This window comes from Otolemur garnettii, unplaced genomic scaffold, assembly GCF_000181295.1.
Source record: "Otolemur garnettii isolate 467f Iridium unplaced genomic scaffold, OtoGar3 scaffold00128, whole genome shotgun sequence".
NCBI lineage: Eukaryota > Metazoa > Chordata > Mammalia > Primates > Galagidae > Otolemur > Otolemur garnettii.
The window spans coordinates 2,520,167-2,541,155 of record NW_003852523.1 but is presented as its reverse complement, the minus strand read 5'-3'; the positions used below and the strand labels follow the sequence as shown (position 1 = coordinate 2,541,155).

Here is a 20,989-nt window from a genome sequence, read left to right as displayed (position 1 = left end):
GTTGCAGCCATCATTGTTGTTTGGCAGGCCCGGGCTAGATTCGAACCCGCCACCTTAGGTGTATGTGGCTGGCACCTTAGCCACTTGAGCTACAGGTGCTGAGCCACACCTGACTATTTTTTAGAGAGAAGGTCTCATTCTTGCTCAGGCTGGTCTCAAACTCCCGAGTTTAGGTAATCCACCCACCTCAGCCTCCCAGAATGCTAAGGGTTACAGGTGTGAGCCACTGCACCTGGCAAAACAGAACAAAATTAAAGAGTACGCAGTGATGTGACAGTCTCCCTCCATGTGCACCCTCCTGCTCCCGTCCCTGGGCAGTGATATCTTGCCAGGAGGAAGATGACTCTTTTTTTTTTTTTTTTTTTGAGACAGAGCCTCAAGCTGTTTCCCTGGGTAGAGTAGAGTGCTGTAATATCACAGCTCACAGCAACCTCCAACTCCTGGGCTTAAGCGATTCTTTTGCCTCAGCCTCCCAAGTAGCTGGGACCATAGGTGCCTGCCACAATGCCTGGCTATTTTTTGGTTGCAGCCATCGTTGTTGTTTGGCGGGCCTGGGCCAGATTTGAACCTGCCAGCTCAGGTGTATGTGGCTGGCTCCTTAGCCACTTGAGCCAGAGGCACCGAGCCAACTCTCTCTCTCTTTTTCTTTTTCTTTTTTTTTTAGAGACAGAGTCTCACTATATTGCCCTTCGTAGAGTGCTGTGGCATCATAGCTCACAGCAACCTCTAACTCCTGGGCTTAGGTGATTCTCTTGCCTCAGCTTCCCGAGTATTAGGTGATTCTCTTGCCTCAGCCTCTTGAGTAGCTGGGTCTACAGGTGGCTGCCGTAACACCCAGCTATTTTTTTGTTGCAGTTTGGTCAGGTTTGAACCCGCCATCCTTGGTATATGGGGCCGATGCCCTACCCAGAGCCACAGGCACCATCCCGGGAAAATGACTCTTAAATGTGTGTTGTCATGTGTCCAAGTTATGTATTAAATGGTAATACCAATTAATTCTGTTATTAACTAACTGCTGTGAATTCACATTATCCTTATTATTTATTTATTTTTGAGACAGAATCTCACTTTTTTGCCCTTGGTAGAGTGCTGTGGTGTCAGTAGCCCACAACAATCTTTAACTCTTGGGCTTAAGTGATCCTCTTGCCTCAGCCTCCCAAGTAGCTGGGACTACAGGCGCCCACCACAATTCCTGGCTATTTTTTTTGTTGCAGTTGTCATTGTTGTTTAGCAGGCTGGGGCTGGGTTCGAACCCACCTGCCTTGGTGTACATGGCTGGTACCCTAACTACTGAGCTACAATCACCACCCACGTTATCCTTATTTTGAAAGGCTTGTAAACAGCGTCCTCTGGCCAGGATTGCTGAAACTTTAGAAGGTTGTTTGGGACATAGAAGGTGACATGTTTTAAGGTTTGTGTGAAGGCCTCATTGTGGCCTTGAGGTGTCTGCCCCTGAGCCCCTCCCATGGGGACCTCTGGGCACAGGGGCTCTCTAATGCTACATAGATTAACCCTAACTTTGGGTTTCTTGAGAAAATTGATGGGAAGGAGGGAGGGGTGGAGTTTTCTCCTCTCAGTGATTAAAGAAGATGTCACATACTGGGAATTAACAGATTAATCTCATAGTGCTAGAGGCTCTAAGTACACAATCAGGGTGTTGGTAGGAAGGGCTGATTTCCTCTGGGCCTCTCTCCGAGGCTTGCAGATGGCTGCCTTCTCACCGTGCCCTCCCTCACATGGTCTTCCCTCTGTCTCTGTGTCCTCGTTTCCTATTTATTTTTTTGTTGAGTCAGGTCGTGGTCTCTAGGCTGGTCTTGAGCTCCTGGCTTCAAGAGATCCTCCTGCCTTGGGCTCCCAGAGTGCTGGGATTATAGGCATGAGCCCCCTAGCCTGGTCTTCATCTTTTTCTTTTTCTTTTTCTTATAAGGACACTGGTGTGATTGGATTAGGGTCCTCCCATGCGGCCTCTCTGTCACCTCTGTGTGAAGGTCACATTCTGAGCTACTGAGTAGGTCAAGGCTTCAGTGTACAGGTTTTGGGGGGAACAGTTCATCACATAGGAGTTATTCTTGTTTTTCTTACATTAGCTGTTGTAGAGAGCTTCTGTATTCACATCAGATTCTCAGAGGGGACTTTGGCCTCCGAAAGTTCAAGAGTGAAAGGTGTCTGTTGGTAATTCTTTTGCCAAGCTCTGACACAGACATGTGTGCAAGAGTCACCTGCGTGTCTGGTGAGAATGTGAGGACACTGATTGATTCGGCCTGTGTGGGGCCACATTGTCTGGGATTTTTGTTCTTTGTTTGTTTTTATTTTTGTTCTTCATTTGTTTTTATTCACTCTGTCACCTGGGCTAGAGTGCAGTGGTGTCGTAGTTCACAGCAGCCTCAAACTCCTAGTCTCCAGTGGTCCTCCCACCTCAGCCTCCTGATAAGCTGGGACTACAAGTGTGCCCCACCTCTAGTGGCTAGTTTTTTTGTTTTTTTAGTAATGGAGCTTTGCTCTTGCTCATGCTGGTCTCAAACTCCTGGGTTTAAGTCATCCTGCCTCCCGGAGTGCCGGGGTTATAGGTGTAATTTTGACAAGCTCCCAGGTGATTCCAGGGCTGCAGGCTGTGACGTGACAGCTCAGGTTGCCCTCTGACCTGCTCTCTCCTTAGGTCCATGGCTGATCACCCGTGGGAAGGGGATCTGAGCAGTGATGGAGACCTGGGTAAAGAGGAGACCTGGATGTCTTCTGGGAATGAAGGGTTGTGTTGGAGAATTGAACTTTGGCTATTGAGGCTCCGAAAGACACATCTGGAACTGATGGATGGAAAAGAAGGGCGGCAGTGTTGATACAGGCTGCAGGCTTTGGGAAGAGTTAGAATGCGGAGAGAGGGTGTGGCTGTGTGGAATTCCTTTGTGTGAGTCTGCAGCAGTTTTATGAACTATCCATCTGTTGGTGGTGGATATTTTTCACTTACCATTTTGCTGCCTTGGCTGGGTGTGGTGGCTCATGTCTGTAATCCAAGCACTCTGGGAGGCTGAGGCCCGTGGATTGCTTGAGTTTAGGAGTCTAAGCAAGAGCAAGAAACTGTCTCTAAAAAACTACCCGGGCATTGTGGCAGGCGCCTGTAGTCCCAGCTACTTGGGAGACTGAGGCAAGAGGATCGCTTGAGCTCAAGAGTTTGAGGTTGGCTTGGCGCCTGTGGCTCAAGTGGCTAAGGCGCCAGCCACATACACCTAAGGTGGTGGGTTCGAATCCCCAGCCTGGGCCCGCCAAACAACAATGATGGCTGCAACCAAAAAAATGGCCAGGCATTGTGGCGGGCGCCTGTGGTCCCAGCTACTTGGGAGGCTGAGGCAGGAGACTCGCTTGAGCCCAGGAGTTGGAGGTTGCTGTGAGCGTGATGCCATGGCACTCTACCCAGGGGGACAGCTTGAGGCTCCATCTCAAAAAAAAAAAAAAAAAGAAAAGAGTTTGAGGTTGCTGTGAGCTATGAAGCTACAGCACTCTTACTTGGGGCAGGAAAATGAGATTCTGCCCTCACCCCCCCCAAATTTTTTTTTTGCTGTTTGGATTTTTCAACATGCACTTCAATGAATAATCATACCCAGTAACTCTATTTCACATTTGTGAGTAAATTTGTAGAAGAAATTCCCCAGAAATGCCAGCTCAAAATGTATGTGCAATTGTAATTTAAGTAGACAATCCCAAATTGCCTTCCAAGGGCGTTTTTGTCTCTTCTAGAGTTTAAGAGTGCCCCTTTCCCCCACCTTGGACTAATGTGGTATCATTAATCTGTATAATTTTAGACATTTTCTTCTGATAGAAGAACAATGGTGTCTTGTATATGTACCATGAGCGAAACAGACCATGGTATTTTTATATACTTAAGAATCATCTATATTTTGCAAACTTGTTTTGATATCATTTATCTTTGTTTGGGAGTGGGTCTTTGTGTGGATTTGTATGAGTTCTTCATACATCAGGAAACTTACATTTATTAGCTGAGTCCATCCACAAAAGGTTTGCTTTCCGTGGTCTTTCAGGAGTACGGATGTGGCTGAGCTGCAGGTAGCTGCTGAGACTCTGGGTTGGAATTTTCTAGTAATCTGCCTCAGCTGGGAAGGCTGGAGGGAGCCTGGCGCTGCTCTGAGCTGTGTGCTAACGAGGCCTTTGCAGGTGCCCTGGGGTCCTCTCTCAGCTGGGAAGGTAGATCATGGAAATTGAGAATAAGTTCTCAGTTCTCTCTGCTTTCCCTCAAATTCGGTGTAGCACAGTCCTGCCATGTTAATTTTTACATTTTCCTCCCTTGATTTTGGTTCATATAGAAAATCGGAGACCACAAAGAAGTAGAAATGAGAACAAGAAAATCTCGCTTAGTCCTTTGTGAGTAACTCTGGGTGCGCCCCTCTAGGTTCTCTGCAGATGGAATAATCGCATTAAGACATGTCACCTGCAGCTGTCAGCACTGCTGGCCGGTAGCCTGTTTCTTCTTCCCGGAGCAGTCTGCTGTGGCCACTGTGACTGTCCCTGTTGTTGGACAGTTAGGGCATTTCTAGTGTCCACTGTTAAAATGATCCTGTTCCCGGCACCTCTCCTGCCTTTACATCTCTGGAGATTTGAGTCAGAGGATGTGAGTTCGAGGGAGTATTCTGCAAAACCACTCTTGCTTCAGACACCAGTGGCAGGTTTTGAGGTCCCAAGGGCTACCTTCAAGTTCACTCACTCACAGGAATGCCTTTCACAGCTCACCGAAAGCAGTTCTACTCAAGGTCACTGTTTATTGCAGTGAAAAGACCCAAATACATCAGCCTGGGAAGACATGTGTCAGTCAGTGTCCCAAAGAGCTCCAAGTGTGGAGTGTCCAGGGGTCCTCTCCTTGTGGAGGTGTGACAGCAGTACTTCCCTGGCACTGGTCTGTGATAACGCATGTGGGGAGGCTTGCCTGAGTCTTAGGGCACAGTCAGATATCGTCTGGGTGGCTGAGCTTAGTCTCCGGCCTCTCCGTAGGCACAGTGGGTACCGTGTGGGCCCTTTATCCTAAATTGCATTGTTAGGCTGTCTGGTGGGGCCCAGGAGTCCCATTCTTCCTAGTGTTCACCTAAGAGACGCAGGCAAAATGCCTGGTTAGTTCTTTACCACTCAGCTCTAAAGCTTTTGACCCATGGTGCCAGAAGTAAGCCCTACCTTTTAAAGAATGGCCTTTGCCAGCAGAGGGGTGGGGATGGGCTGGACCTGGCTGGACTGTGTGTGTGTAGGCCTGGCTGCTGGTGGTTGTTAGTGGCGGGGAGCTTGCACTTACTCCTTTGGTGTCTTGCACACATTAACCCTGTCATGTCTGGGTGGCTGTAAAAGTTCTGAGTAAGATGGAGACAGGAGTAGAGGTCACTTGCCTTAGTATGTGCTCACAGCCCAGGGGACAGCACTTCATATGAATGGGAGGCTGGGTCCCCGGACAGCCTGCTGCTCTCCTGCTTCCTAACAGTGAGGCCCCTGCACTTGGCGGAAGGGGAGTGCCCAGGGCTCTTTGCAGGCTCCATCTGCTCTTGGAGGGATGGGGTCTGTGCTCCTGGCATCGTGCGTGTGGCCATTCGGATTTCAGATTGTTGCTGAGCCTGTGCTATGTTAGTGAACACACAGCTGGTGCCGGCTGCCCTTTACCTAATCCTGTGTTTGCTCTTGGCTTTTGAATTGGCATCAGGGACAAATCTGCTTGGGGAATGTTTGCATTGGATGGAGCGGAGGATGGATGGTGCGATTGCCTGTGATCACGATGCCAGGTTAGGACTTGGGGCCTCTGCAGTGTGGCTCGTGGGAGCTGTGTGCCGGCCGTTGTGCTGCCACCCGTGAACCACGGGGTGAGGCCTGGGCTGCCTTCCTCACGTCCCTTTTCCTCAGGAAGAGGCTTGGGCTCCGTGTGAGGTGCAGTGCCACCTTCTCTTTCTCCGGGTGACACTGATGGGTGGTGGGGCAGGTGGCAGGCATATGGTTATTGCCACCCTCGAAAACTTGGCCCATTCTTCAGCATTCTTTTCTTAAAATTTTATTAGAATTTTGGACTTGGGAAGTTTTCAGCATTAAGTGGAGTGAATCTTTGTTCTTTCTCTAGTGGAAAATCAGAGGAGATTTTTTTGGTAAGGGGAGTAGATTTGGGAACAAGAGTGGGAAAGGGAAGGGGAGTGGGGAGGCCCATCTGCTGGGTGGGAGGGCGGGTGGTGACTCGGAAGGGGAGGGGGGAGGCCCATCTGCTGGGTGGGAGGGCGGGTGGTGACTGGGAAGGGGAGTGGGGAGGCCCATCTGCTGGGTGGGAGGGCGGGTGGTGACTAGAATAGCAGAGTGTGCTGGGTGGCATCCTGGTGGCTTTTGGGTCTGATAGACCCTCCTGGCCTTTACACATCTGACCAACAGTTCAGTGTAAGGGTTCCTTGTGCTCTGTCATCTGCGTCTGACTGCCTGAGGCACCGGCCCGTGGGGCTCACATGAGCAGCAGCTGGACGTGCGCCTGGGGAGCTTGGTTGCTGCTCTCTTCCTGGAGGAAACCTTTGAGGCACAGCCTGGGTGGAAGTTGTGGGCAACAATGTTCTTTTCTGGGGGGTGCAGTTTAGAATGGCAAAGGGCTGGAGGACCTGTAACTTGGGCAGCTCAGGAGACATTTTTCTAGCCCAGTGAATTACAGCCAGGTTTTCTGAACCAATAGTGAGGACACATGGTGGCAAGTGATACTTTCAGTTTTGACACATGCATTTATACCTGAGAAATCTCACGAGTGCAGGCGCTGGCTTGGGAATCGCCTGTGTGGGAACAGGAGCGGTGCACAGGAGGGCCCGAGCCCCAGGAAGACAGATCCAGGTCTGTTCCAGCCATGGAGGGGCTCTGCTCTGTCTGCTTTGCCCTTGGGGTCTAGCTGTTGGAAGTGCAGGTCTTGGGAGCTTGGGCTGAAGCAGGTGTGGGCACTTGGAATCTTCAGTTCCCTGGCAGGACCTGACCGGTGGCTCTCTGGAGGCACGCTGAGGCAGTGCCTGCTCAGAGTGGGGGTTCAGGGCTCAGCTCTATCTTTTGATACATAATGAGGGTTTGAGGGGGTCAAAGAACAAATCCCCCAACATTTTACAATGACAGTGGTGGGGAACAATTTCCTTAAAGAAAAATATTATAAAAGTAAAATTTGTCCCAGGCCCTGACTCTGTCCGGGTTCCTTGTCTGGCACTGTCCTTAGCAGCTGGAGCGTGTGGCCGGGCCGAGGCACGAGCCATGGGATGTGCAGCTTGCGGTTGAAGGATCCTGTGCTTGTGGAAAGTAACTGGGGGTGTCTCTCTGGCCTTGTAGGACCGTGGTGAGGAGGTGTACGGCTCTGACCTTCACCGCCTCTGAGGAGAAAGTCTTGGTAGCCGACAAGTCTGGAGATGTCTACTCCTTTTCGGTGTTGGAGCCGTGTGGAGACGGCCGTCTTGAACTTGGACACCTGTCTATGCTGTTAGACGTGGTGAGTGGGATGTGCGGAATTCCTGGCTGCTCCAGTCAAGGTCAGGTGGGGCAGAGGTCCGGGTCTGCACCTGAGTGCCCCCCATGAGCCCTCTGCACGTCTGCCAGAAACGGGCATTAGGAAGGCCGAGCACCATCAGGGCGAGCACAAATGAGTCAGGAGCTGTGGCGGTTCTAGCTTCAAGGAGCGTGCTAGTCGGACACCAGGTGACCCTAGGTCAGGGGTGTCTGTAGGGAGGTGGGAGGTGCAGGTGCAGCCCTCGGCTCGGCCTCCTTGGCTGACTGTGTCACATGCTTTATGGACACCACGTCCCAGCAGTGCTGACAACCCACCCTGCCTGTCCACGTGTCAAGGCCCCTAGGTGCCCAAGAGGCTGGGTGAGGCCAGGACCCCCAGCTGAAGGTGGAACAGGGGTTGACCCATATGGGGACCATCAGGAACTGGGGTGGGGTATGCAGGAACCTCACGGGATGTGGGGACATGGGGAAGCAGGGAGGGGAAGGCCTTGAGACAGGAAGGTGCGGTAGGTGAGGGGGTGGAAACAGGAGTTGGGTTTAAGTTTGTTGGGCAGAGAAGACAGGGTGATAGAAGTGGCTGTGACCCTCTGCAAACCTGGCCCAGTGCTAAAGGAACAGTGCTGACTCTCCTTTGGCTGAGGCCTGCACACAGAGGATGAGGGCCCAACGGCTGGGCTTTAGGGGACGGGAGGAGGAGAAGCCCATGCTGGCCTGGGGTCCTTCCTCTTGGGGATTGGGTGGCAGTCCCCTGCTGGACGTTTTCAAGGCGGACTCAGCACTGGGGAAGAATCCAGGCGTTTGGTGATACCGCTTGAGCAAGCAGGAGGCTCTCGCTCCCCAACCCCAATGCAGGCTGTGAGTCCTGACGACAGCTTCGTCCTCACTGCCGACCGGGATGAAAAGATCCGGGTGAGCTGGGCAGCTGCACCACACAGCATTGAGTCTTTCTGCCTCGGACACACAGAGTGAGTCCCCTGGGCCCTTCCCGCACAAAGTGGTGTGGGTTAAACACAGGTGTCTGGGGCTAGCGCACCCTCTGCAGAGGGGCCCTGGCTCTCCCTGGCCCCTGCAGCTGTGTCTTCTGGTGGCCGCGTGCTTTCTGAGCCATCTCCTCAGGCCTGCTCTCCCTCACTAGAGAAGTCCGGGTTGGCCTCCTGACCAGGGCTTGCTTCTGGAAAACTCTATCGTCAGCACAGAGATCTCTGGGCAGGGCCTGGCAGTTCTGTGGATGTGCTGAGGGACAAGGAACATTGTTTTGTGATTTAACTCTATGAGAATTGAGCAGCCTCTGACCCCAGCAGTCATCTGTACCCCGTGAGTTTCCTGGCCTGAGTGCTCCTTCTAGGCAGGTTTCAAGGTGGGGATGGTCTAGAGAGCACCATCTTCAGAAGGCTCAGTGGAACTCATATGGAGGAGAAGTGCGAAGTTTATTGGCTGAAAATTTTTTTTTTTTGGCAGTTTTTGTCTGGGGATGGGTTTGAACCTGCCATCTCTCGTATATGGGGCCAGCGGCCTATTCCTTTGAGCCACAGGCACCACCCTGGCTGAAATGTTTTAAAGTAAATTATTTGAGGCAGTGGAACAAACTGGAGGTATTTTTTTTTTTTTTTGGCACAGAGTCCCAAGCTGTCGCCCTGGGTAGAGTACTGTGGCATCACGGCTCACAGCAACCTTAAACTCTTGGGCATAAGCAATTCTCTTGCCTCAGACTCCCAAGTAGCTGGGGCTACAGGCACCTGCCACAATGCCCAGCTATTTTTTGTTGTTGTTGCAGTTGTCAGTGCTGTTTTAGCTGGCCCTGGCTGGGTTTGAACCCTCCAGCCTTGGTGTATGTGGCTGGCGCCCTACCCACTGAGCAGCAGGTGCCACCCGAAATTGGAGATATTTAATTCAGGTCGTGGCGAGGAGTGGGGAGATGCAGGGACGAGGGGGAGGGGCGTCCTGGCAGCAGAGGCAGCACGTCCCTGCAGGGATGGTGCTCACTTTCTATGATCGAATAAATAATTTATTTATTTATTTATTTATTTATTTTGAGACAGAGCCTCAAGCTGTCCCCCTGGGTAGAGTGCCATGGCATTACAGCTCACAGCAACCTCCAACTCCTGGGCTCAAGCGAGTCTCCTGCCTCCGCCTCCCAAGTAGCTGGGACCACAGGCGCCCGCCACAACGCCTGGCTATTTTTTGGTTGCAGCCGTCATTGTTGTTTGGCGGGTCCGGGCTGGGGATTCGAACCCGCCACCTTAGGTGTACATGGCTGGCGCCTTAGCCGGTTGAGCTATAGGCGCCGAGCCAATAATTTATTTTTTGAAATTGTGTTTCAAACCCATGGAGTTGTGGGCTCCATCCTTTCCTGTTGAGAACTGTGAGGCCACACACGCCCTCCGTGGTGACCCTGCTGTACCATGTCTGTCTGGAACTATGGGTTGCTACTGTTTCTTTTATAGGGCCTGAGGGTACCTCAGGGAACCTCAAGTACCTGTGTGGAAGGTGGGCTGCCCGGGGGAGGATGGTTCTAGTGCAAGGAAGAAAAGGCAGGACGGTCTCCTCTGCAGGTGATCGAGGCCACATTTGTGACCAGCACATCCAAGACAGGTTTCAGGAGAGCTGGGTGGCTGAGTCACTCTTGGAGGCCGTCTGGATATGAAAGCAGCTGGGACTTTGTGCCCCGTGTTGTTGCAGGCAAGCCCTCCGGTCCTGGTGCCAGGCTGCACTGTCACTGAGGGGCTGTTGGGGCTCTGGTCCCATGCTGCCTGTTAGCTTGGCTGCCCCCTCCCCTGTGCTTGGCTTCTGAGTCTCGCCTGAAGGTGCCGGGGAGCCTTCAGCACAGGTGCCCTTGCCCAGAGGGTGGTGGTCACCCCAAGGACATGGTGTTTGGTCCTGCCTCGCTCAGTCTGTCCAGGGGCTGCCACTGGGTTACATGTGTTGCTCCTCCTGGCTGGTTTTGTTAGAGGTCCGGGGTTGGGGACAGAAGGATTCTCTGAGATGAGCAGGTGGTGTCTGCAGGCCCCCCGGGAGGCTGACACCTGCTTCTGCTCTCCTCTCAGGTTTGTGAGCCGCATCTTTGTGCTGCCTGCTTATCCTGAGCTGCTCCTGTCCTCCTCAGGGGTGAGTGCCTTGTGCAGCTTCTGCCGGGGTGGGGGATGGGAAAGGGCCCTGTTGGGGGTGTTTGGTTCCCTAGCCCTCACCAGCTGGCCACTAGAGGGTGCTGTGTCTTGGTGCTGCCCAGGCTTGTGCCTGCCCACAGCGGTCGCTCAGAGTGGCTTGTGCACTTGTGTGTACGTGTGTGCACATGCACACATGTGGTGAACTAGACCAGGTCTGAAAGGCATCTGTTCTGAGGGCTGCTGGTCTATCCACGCCAGTGTTAGCATCTCAGTTAAAAGATAGCTAGCAGGGAGACCTCTGACTCCTGGACGTCAGACCCCTCCTGTGAGCCGCACCCTTCAGCCTGCCCAGAAGGTGGACACCCTCCCAGCAGGATACCTACTGACTAGCTCTTGAGGTACCTGGCTGCACACATTTTTTGGTTGTTGTTTTTTGAAATAGTCTCACTTTGTCACCCTTGGTAGTGCCATGGCATCATAGCTCACAGCAACCTCAAACTCTTAGGCTTAAACGATCCTCCTGCCTCAGCCTCCCAAGTAGCTGGGACTGCAGGCACCTGCCACAATACCCAGTTAGTTTTATTTTTATTTTGTTAGTAAGAGAAAAGTTTATTTTCAAATATCATGCACATGGTGGGCGGAACACAAGAATGTTTATCCCCACCCAGCTATTTTTAGAGACTAGGTCTTGCTCTGGCTCAGGCTGGTCTTGAACCTGTGAGCTCTGGGCAATCCACCCTCCTCGGCCTCCCAGAGTGCTAGGATTACAGGCATGGGAGTGAATGAACATGCCCATAGATGCATGTGTTGGTTCCCACATTTATTTGCCAAATTTGTGGCAAAGGAGGGATGTGTGCATGTGCTGTGGTGTGTGGGTGTGCACGTGTGTGGGGTGCATGGTGATCTCTGTGTGTGGTGTGATGTGTGCATAGTGAGTGGTGTATATGGGGTGTGCATAGTGAGGGGGGTGTATGCATAGTGTGTGTGGTGGGGTGTGTGTGCATGCACGTGTGGGGGGGGTATGTGTGCAGTGTGTGGTGTGTGTGCATGCACGTGTGGGGGGGTATGTGTGCATAGTGTGTGGTGTGTGTGCATGCACATGGGGGGGTATGTGTGCACAGTGTGTGGTGTGTGTGCATGCACGTGTGTGGGGTACGTGTGTGTGTTTGTGGGGATGTGTACATACATTCATTTCCTAACACCCCGTGGATACCTGGCTACCACTAGCAGTTTGGGGTGTTAACTCTTCCTCTCTTTCTTCTGGCGATTTGGAAGCACTCACAAATGCTCTCCCTTAGTTTTGGTCAGCTCTGAGCCCTGCGGTATGTGTGGCTGTGTGCCTGTCTGTCCCCAGTGACTGGGGCGGCTCCTGGGTGGATGCCTGGACCAGTCGCAGCTTGCCTGTCGCTCTGCAGACTCAGGCTCCTCTCACAGCCCTCCACATTCGTCAGTGCAGGAGTTCATTCTTTAAAACAGACTTTTTCATGTGGTTACTTGAGAGCTCTGGGGCTCCTGGCATACACATCGCTTCCCTGAAAGGTTGTACCAGTTGGCATTCTTGATGGCAGCCAATGGACCTGTCCTCTCCACCCATTTTATTTTTTAATTGTTTTATAGTTTGGGGCTGGGTTTGAACTCGCCACCTCCGGCATATGGGGCTGGCGCCTTACTCCTTTGAGCCACAGGCACTGCCCCTCTCTCTCCACCCATTTTAAACAGTGATGTGGCACAGTGGTGACAGTGGTGACATGCTCATGAGCCTACACACATCCCCTGTGTGAGCGCGTGATCCCAGAAGTGTCTGCACCCTTACACGTGCATGTGTGCAGCCTGGCCCAGGCATAGCAGACTGGGTGTTGACCTCCTAGTGTGTGATGATCTGGTTGTGGGTGTCTTTGGCCCATTCTGCCCTGGGTTGCCTCTTTCTCTTGATGTTTTGCAAGAGCTCTTCATACATTGGGTGAGCAGGGAGCCTTACGTTTATAAGGTGGTGGTGGCTGCCACTGAGTCCCTACCCCCAGCTGTCCTCCGTGTCACCCAGAGCTAGAGGAAGCCCTGTGACCCTGCTTGCTAACCTGTCCCTATCATGTTTATAGGACGGCACCCTGAGGCTCTGGGAGTACAAAACGGGCCATCAGCTGTGTTGCTGTCACCTGGCCAGACTGCAGGAGCCGGCGGAGCCTCAGGACCACAAGGTAACTGTTTGTGCTCACCCCGGGGCCACTGGGTTCTGACAGGGCGCCTCCCAGTCGTGGGGGATGTGGGAGGATGCCTGGTTGCCGTGCCGTCGCTGCCAGCCTTTCAGTGTGGGGCAACCCCATATTCCACATTCTGATGGCATCAGCGTGTGCTGTGCCTGCCTACGTCTGCACGGCCGGTGTACGGAAAGGCCTCTAGTTCCCCTTGGACGGAGGAGAGAGCATGAATGGTGCTTCTTGAGCGGGGTGGGCCTGTCCGCCTGCCACTGACCTATGACACCCAGAGCACCAGCGTTAGCATTCAGGCGTGTCAGTTCTGCTGCCCAGTACCAGGCCCTCCCTCCACCTTTCAGGGGGCTTGGGTCCATGTTCAGCATTTCCCCTGCCAGGAAGTGTGGGAGCTCTTGGGCAGTTACATCTGTAATCAGTGATGTCCTTCTGTCCCCTCATGTCCTCCAGTCCCTCCTCCTCTTTTGATCAGCTTTGTTGGTTCTGGAGCATTTCACAGGCTTGGGAAGGGCCAGGGTACCGGAGCAGCTCGCGTTGTCTGTCTGGGCAATTTGGTCCATTAGAGAACCAGGGAGTTAGAGTTGCCCTCCTTTCCCCTACTGCCTTCCAGAATGTTCTAGCTTTATGTCCGATTTCTCTTGGATATTCTGTGGGAGCCGTGAGCATCTTGGTCTGTTCTGGATGGCCCCGTGTGGGTTCCCAGTAGGTACCGGGCGGGTCACCAGCTGCTTTTCCTTTCAGAGGTTTGCCGCGTCCAGGATTGCCTTCTGGTGCCAGGAAGGCTGCGTCGCACTTCTGTGTGACAGGTGAGCTGCCAAGGCAATGGGTTGTGGGTTGTTCCATGGGCCCATGGGCTGGGTCCCCTTCAATGAAGAGGCTGTAGATGTGTGTACAACTTTCCCCTCTAGGACAAGGGTCCGTAGCCAGGCTGCCATCCTTTTCCTTGCTGCTTAATTCCTTGGACTTACAGGGTAGCAGTGGCCTCTCTGAGGCCTTTTGTGCATGGTTTGAGCTCCTGGCTAGAGGTGGGTTGGGGAGTGGGGTGCAGTTCCTCTGATTCTTCCCGAGCACCCTCTGCGCTCCAGGAAGGGTATTTGCTGCTTCCTACACTTCCCACTTTGTCCTGGGGAAGTTGTCTTGGCTTGTTGTAGAAGTAAGGATGCAGGCACAAGGACAGGAGTGCCAGCAGGCAGCCCTGAGCCCAGTGCTGCGTCCTGTCTGCTGCAACACGGGCAGGATGGCGTCTTCTCTCGCCCCCTCCCTTGGCCTAGTGTTGGTATCTGTTGCTACGCAACAGGGGAGCCTGGAGTTTACAAACTTGTACAGCAAATGTGTCATCTCACTTGTCCCCGGTTTGGGAAGTGGCTTGGCTGGGTGCTCCGGACGATGGTGTCCTCGCATTGGCACTGGGGTGCTCCCTGTGGTCTCAGTAATTGTCCTTTCTTTCTCGTGGAAGCGTCCCTGTGGTCTACTTCTTCCAGCTCGACGCCCTCAGACAGCAGTTGGTGTACACACAGCAACTGTCCTTCCAGCACCGGGTGTGGGATGTGGCTTTTGAGGAGACACAGGGCCTGTGGGTTCTGCAAGACAGTCGGGAAGCCCCCCTGGTGCTCTGCAGGCCTGTGGACGGCCAGTGGCAGGTGAGATTCTGCAGCTGCTTCACGTCCCCAGGCCTGTGGTCCCATAAGCTTGCTGGGGACAGGGAGGGTTTTGGTTCTGCATGTGAGTCTCTTCCCGCTAGGTCACTTCTGGGTTCCACAGGCTGCTCCTGAGGGGCCTGATGTGAGTGAGGGGAGCTGAGTGCCCAGCCAGCTTGTCCCATTGGTGATGCCCATAGCAGTTCCCTTTGGGGGGTCACCATCGTTGGCGTGTTTCTCCCATCCCACACTTGGGTGAAGAAGGCAGCATTTGATGTAGCTTTAGTGCACGCAGGAGGAGGAAGGCCGTGGACTGTGCACCCTCTCAGAGCTGGTTCCCAGTGACATGGGGGGTGACCCCCACTTGCCTGTCTGGCAACTCATGTGGGGATGAGTTGGATGAAGTGTGGGACGTTCTTTGTGAATCTTTGCTCATCCACCAAAGCTTCAGAAACGCCCTTGGAACATTCAGTTCTTTGTGAAAAGCAGCCTTCTCAATAATGTCAGCCACGAGGTCCCAGCCCTGGGGCCCCTGAGCCGGGAAGAGCTCGCCCTGGGTAGGGCTGGTTGGGACAGGGTGTGGTGCTGCCTCCTGGTGTCTTGGTGGGAGTGCTGGGGTCACTGGCCTCTTCCCAGGCCCCCGCTGTGTCCAGGCCCAGCACGGGTTGCATGTGGGGCTGGATGTCCACCCTGTCTTCTGATGACCGTGTCCCGCTTGTCATCTTCAGTCGGTTCCTGAAAATGCTGTGTTAAAGAAAGTCTCTGATGTTCTCCGTGAGAACTGGGCCATGCTAGAAGGTGAGAGCATGAGGCTGGCATTAGGGTGGTGCCCAGTGCTGTGCACAGAGAAAGCAGGTCACGGACTGCGACCCACAGTAGGGACTCATGGAGTGAGTGAAGACCAGGCCTTTGGGATGTGGGGGTGTCTGCGTCTCCCCATCCAGAAGGCAGTTGGGGGGAGGCACACCAGGGGCAGAGTGCCACCTTCCTCATGGTCTCCAGAGGGCAGCTCATAGCAGCAGTTTCCTCAGCATGGAACCAGGAGACCACTGATAGGTTACAGGCCCAGCTTGACTTCCTGATCTCAGGTGTGCCCTGTTCTCTTGGGAACTGGTCTCTAGTTCAGCCGGCGTAGGGGCCAGGAGCTGAGAGCCATGGATCCCATATCAGCAGGTGCTTTCTGCAGTCCGTGTCAGGTGGTACCCGGTCACTGCCCTGCCTCAGGAGGGCCTTGTGGGAATTCTGAGTTCTGGGCATGTGGGGACCCCAGCTGGAGGCTGAGTCTCCTCTCATGGCCCCACCTGGCATCTGTTTCTGTCTCAGGCTCTGCCGGCGTGGAGGCCAGCTTCAGCAGTCTCTACAAGACCACCTTTGACAACATGACCTCCTACCTGCAGAAGAAAGAGGAGCGACTGCAGCAGCAGCGGGAGAAGCGGCAGCAGAGTCCCCCGCCGGGGCCCAATGGGCAGGCCAAGAGGGCGAGGCCGGGGCGGGCAGCCTGGACTTGCTGAGCTTCACGCTTGGTGGTGGTGCTCCCAGCCTTGGCACAGCCTGGGCAGTTTTCACTTGTTTCCCCTCACCCTGGCATCTCCACTCAAGAAGAAAAGGCTGGGCTCGGCGCCTGTGGCACAGTGGGTACAGCACCTGCCGCATACACCAGGCTGGCGGGTTTGAACCCAGCCCAGGCCTGCTAAGCAACAATGACAACTGCAACAGAAAAATCACAGGGTGTTGTGGCGGGCGCCTGTAGTCCCAGCTACTTGGGAGGCTGAGGCAAGAGAATTGCTTACGCCCAAGAGTTTGAGGCTGCTGTGAGCTGTGATGCCACAGCACTCTACCGAGGATGGCATAGTGAGACTATCTCAAAAAAAAAGAGGGGGTGGCGCCTGTGGCTCAAAGGAATAGAGCGCCGACGGCCCCATATGCTGGAGCTGGCGGGTTCAAACCCAGCCACGGCCAAAAACTGCAAAAAGAAAAAGCTGATAGCTGGTGGTAGTTTGATTCTGCCCAGCATGGTTCAGGGGACTGGGTGGTCCCTTGAGCTCTAGAACATTCTGTGTTGCTGAGCACAGGCTCCTATTCTGTGCCCCTTCAGTGGAGGGAGCCGTGCAAGGTGTGCTGGAAGTGCCTCGGAGCCCCGGATCTTCCTAGTGGAGCTAGGGGAGCCTGCAGCAAAGGCAGTTGCCCATGTTTCTGCTGTATCCAGAACCTCATTCATGCACTGGGCCTTTCTCTGTGGGCACCTGGTTTCATGGCAACACAATGGCCATGAAAACATTTACGTTGCCCCACAGGTGCCACTTGCCACATGGGGATGTTAAGACTCAAGCAGAATCAATTCCTGCTTCTCCCAGCTCCAGCCCCGGGTCTTATGCTCTGTATGCAAGGGTCCCACGTGGGACGTGCAAGAACATGTCTGTCCTGCAGGTTGGTCTGCTGGGCAGTGCAAGGTGGACTTGTGTCGGGAGGTGTGGGTTGGGGTGCTAGAAACCGCTCTCACAGGGACAGGGTTGATGACGTCCCTGTATTTACTGCTGTGATGTGGCCTCTGTGTGGCAGCTGGGTTGTCACTGCATCTATACTGCCCAGCAAGGCCCAGCACCCTGCCTGGAACTGGTGTCAGGAGGCACTGGGCGGGATATTTAGCACCCACACTGTCGTGACTGCAGCGTTCACTGCTTCATCTGGACAGAAACATTCTTTCACTGGTGGGCCCTGCCAACTCTGACAGCAGCCTCTCAAAGATGGGACAACTGTGTGTGGGGGTGACAGCATTGGTGTGGGGTCTCTGTGGGGACTTGGAAACAAAGTCCTTTTGTGCATTTCAAAAGCTGGACTGATTCAGATTTTTCATAAGTGCCTTTTCTTTTAGCGTTGATAGGGAAACAGTACTCTGAGAAACGCCGTCCTCACACGAGCTGCACGGCTGGAGTCCAGAGCAGGGGTGGGGCGGGCCATTTGTGTGAGGAACCTTGGCCTGGTTTCCACTGCGGGGCCTCTGGGAAGGCACATGTTCTCATTAGTAACCTGCTATAAAGTCTTGGTTTTAGGAGAAATATAGGTTTGGTCACTTACGAGACAGGTGGGCAGGTGATGGCCAGATGCCAGGCGCTGTCCTGCCTGAGAGTATAGGGCCTGTGAACCAAGAATGGCTTTTATATTTTTAAGATGATGGGGAAAAAAAAGCAAAACTAATATTTCATAATTGAAAATCATGAAATTAAAATGTTAGCATCTGTGAATAAACTTCTACTGGGACACAGTCCCACTGCCAGGGGCTTAACGCACGTCTGCCCTGTGGTAATTACAGCAGCACAATCTGACAGTGTGACCTGCAAAACCAGAAGTGCTCATGTGCCCCACAGGAAAGTTGACCTTCCACTTAAGGTCCTTTTTAAATCTGTGTGTGTTAAAAAAGATCTGGTTAATTTTTCTAGAAAAACCTACCTGTCTGCATGCACTTTGACATGCTTTGTCTTCAGGCGCTGGTGGGTATTTCCTGTGGGCTGGGCCGAGAGAACGTCTTGGGACACAGTAATCGGTCATTGTGTTCTCAGCCAGTGGCTCAGATTGGGCTGGAGCCCTTGTGGCTTCAGGTCACTGGACAGGGCGGGGGCGTTGCTGAGAGGTTGGGAGGCTCCAGGCACGCCAGGCTACTTGTGGCAGTGCTAGATCATTTGCGGTTAGAGTAAGGAGGGGCGGTGGGAATCACTGTGTCTCTCTGCCTTTGCGTTTAGTCACACGTGCACAACAGTGGGTGTGTAGCGCTGAAGGGCTGGGGGCTCAGTGGGCCACGCCCCACCCTCTGCCCTGCTCCAGCCCCCCACCCAGGCCACTGCTTTTTCCTCATTCTCCTGACCTTTGCTGCCCACTGCCTAACCTCCCAACAGCCGTGACACCCTGTCAAACAAAGGAGGTGCTCACTAGGTGAGTCATTCTCCCTTTACTTTCTCAGACCTGTTTGAGCCACTTTTGTTCCAAGACACATGTTGACCTCAGTTCTAGGTGGGTTTGGCCAGAGGAAGCCCAGCAGGCAGTGTGGTGGTGCATGGGGGGTGGGAAAGGGGTGTTGGGCCCTGTTCCCTCCTGCAGCACCCTCCTGGGGGCCTGGGGCCAGGCTGGAGTGGCCGCTAGTCCTCAGCATCCTGCCTGCTCCAGGGCCCTTCGTCCATCTAGGCTGAGTGTGCTGCCTTCTTCCTGCTGGGACCGTGACTGAGCCTGCATTTGCATGACCCTGGCTGTCCCAGAGATTTCCTTTATAATTGGATGTACTGAATCCTATCCACAAATTTAACCTTCACCTACAACAGCAACCCCACTGTCTTCCTGGCCTCCACGATTGCCTTGTGGCTGTTTTGTGAGGTGTCTGTGGTCCCCCCATCTCCTGATTTGCAAAGTAGGTCATTGTCCCTTGAGTTTTATCTGCTGACCCTGTGAGAGGGCGTGGCTTTCTTATCCCTTCCATTTTACTGTCTTTGCTGTGTCCTGTTCTCTTAATTTCTGCCTGTGGTACTTTTTGGATCATTCCTTGGACTTTGTTGTACCTCTTATTTGATTAAAAAAATCTGGTTATCATGTTTCTTAATTCTCAGCGCTTTCTTGTTCTTTTTTCATTTTGATTATAGTATATATAGGATTCAACTGGGAAGTGTATGGGGACGATGCAAACTGAAACGTCACCACCTGAATACAGTGTAACTGTACCCACATGACAGGACATTGGCCAATCAATGCAAGGTTCCCCTTCCCCCATGTTCCCTTCTGGTCATTTCTTGTCCCCTGAAGAACAATGGCCAGGCTGACGTCAGTTTATCCTTTGCCACTTCTGGCTTTTGCTCAGCCCTCTGAGATGCAGCCACCTTATTGCTGTGTGGTGTCTCCATTCCTGTTGCTACATTAACTGTTGACTGAAGAAACTGTGTGTCCATTTACTGTTTGTTTTTTTAATTAAATCATAGCTGTGTACATTAATGCAATCATGGGGTGCAGTGTGGTATTTTCATATACAATTTGAAATATTTTCATCAAACTGGTTAACATAGCCTTCATGCCATTTTCTTAGTTATTGTGTTAAGACATTTATATTCTACATTTAGAAAAATTCACATGTACCCTTATAAGATGCCATTTACTGTTGATGGGCATTAGGAGAGCTTCAGATTTTAGTTATCAGAAGCTGTGTGGTGATAAGCATTCTGGTGTGTTTTTGGGAATGTCTGTGAGCATTCCCATTGGGTGTATTCACAGGAGTGACTAGGCATAACTACTGGCTGGCACTTCCACTGAGAAGATCCTGCTGATCCTTAATTCCAAACCCTGACCACAGGATGTAAAATTCTGCATGTTCTCAAGCTCAGCCTTTGAGGCTGTGGTGATTCACAAGCGGCCTTGAAGGGCAAAGCCCCAGGCATTCACCATGCAGAGTGAGGCAGACTCGTATGGGCCCGTTCCTGCCTGTGTCTAGACCTACACTCACTCTTGCTCGGTCACCTTAAAAACCTTGGGTCACTAAGTCTTGCATCATCCACCCCGGAGGAAGCTAGCCACAGGGCCATGAGGACATGTAGGTCAGCGGGACAGGGGATTGGCAGCTCTGCCGATGGCCCCACCTGAGAAGAGCTTTCTGCGTCTCTCCATATCCTGTATTCATCGATGTGCTGCATTACATGATTTCTCTGATCCATGGGTTTAATTGTGGTTTAATTTCCAGAAATTTGGGTGGCCCCCCTCCCCGGGTTTGTTGTTACTGCTGCCTGGTCTAGACCCATTGTGGTCACAGGGTCCAGTTTGCTGATCTCCTTTTGGATTTATTGAGCCCTTCCATGTGCCCTTGAGTGTGTAGGTGCATGTGACCACCACTGTGGTCAGAACAGGTCTGTTCCGAGGGTCCCTCTGGCTGCCTTGCCATGGCAGCCCCTTCCTCTGTCTCCAGCCCTAACTCCTACCACAAATCTGTTCTCCCTTTCCATGATTGTATCATTTCAAAGGTGCTGTGTAAGTGGAATCATACCCTGTGTAACCTTGGGAACTGGCCTTCCCCCTCTGTGCAGTGCTCTGCAGATACGTCCAAAGTGTTGGTTTGTATCAGCTGTCATCCTGTGTCATCCTGTCTGTGGCTCATCCTGGGGGTGGGGCATGGGGCGTGCTGGCCTCTGGCAGGCAGGCATCTGGACTGCCTCAGGGTTCGGGCTGTTCATGTTTTGTAAAGCTATTGTGAATATTCAAGCACATGTGGATTTTTTAAGAAATGGGTATGTGAATGTAAGTTTTCACTTTGTTGGGGTAAGGCCTCCAGAATACAGTTGAGGGGCTGAATGAAGCATGCGCTCAGTTTTGTGAGACAGGGCCTTGCACCGCTCACCTTGCTCCCAGCCTCTCTGCTGCCCCTGTCGCTGTGACTCCATGTGGGCTGTTCTGGTAGCTGGCACTGCTTTGACATCATTCCTTGCTTTCCTGCTGGCTCTGTCCTCTTCAGTGACACACCCCTTCAAGGGCTTTACCATTTCTTTTTTTTTTTTTTTTTTTTTTTTTGAGACAGAGCCTCAAGCTGTCCCCC

The 20,989-nt window shown here is 52.9% G+C and overlaps 1 protein-coding gene across 2 annotated transcripts in view; it reads left to right on the top strand.

Annotated features, from left to right (window-relative positions):
- WDR4 (WD repeat domain 4) overlaps positions 1-16,076 on the top strand; it is a 23,888-nt gene extending 7,812 nt beyond the window's left edge. The window contains exons 4-11 of one of the 2 annotated variants that reach the window (XM_003798123.3): positions 7,312-7,468; positions 8,338-8,450; positions 10,530-10,590; positions 12,686-12,784; positions 13,538-13,602; positions 14,253-14,436; positions 15,162-15,231; positions 15,757-16,076. In XM_003798123.3, the coding sequence (XP_003798171.1) occupies positions 7,312-7,468; positions 8,338-8,450; positions 10,530-10,590; positions 12,686-12,784; positions 13,538-13,602; positions 14,253-14,436; positions 15,162-15,231; positions 15,757-15,944 (937 nt within the window). In that variant the 3' untranslated portion in view covers positions 15,945-16,076. Of the gene's footprint in view, positions 1-7,311; positions 7,469-8,337; positions 8,451-10,529; positions 10,591-12,685; positions 12,785-13,537; positions 13,603-14,252; positions 14,437-15,161; positions 15,664-15,756 lie in introns of those variants that run through there. The other variant, XM_023518126.1, reaches the window with a different exon arrangement.
- The last annotated feature ends 4,913 nt before the right edge of the window (positions 16,077-20,989 follow it).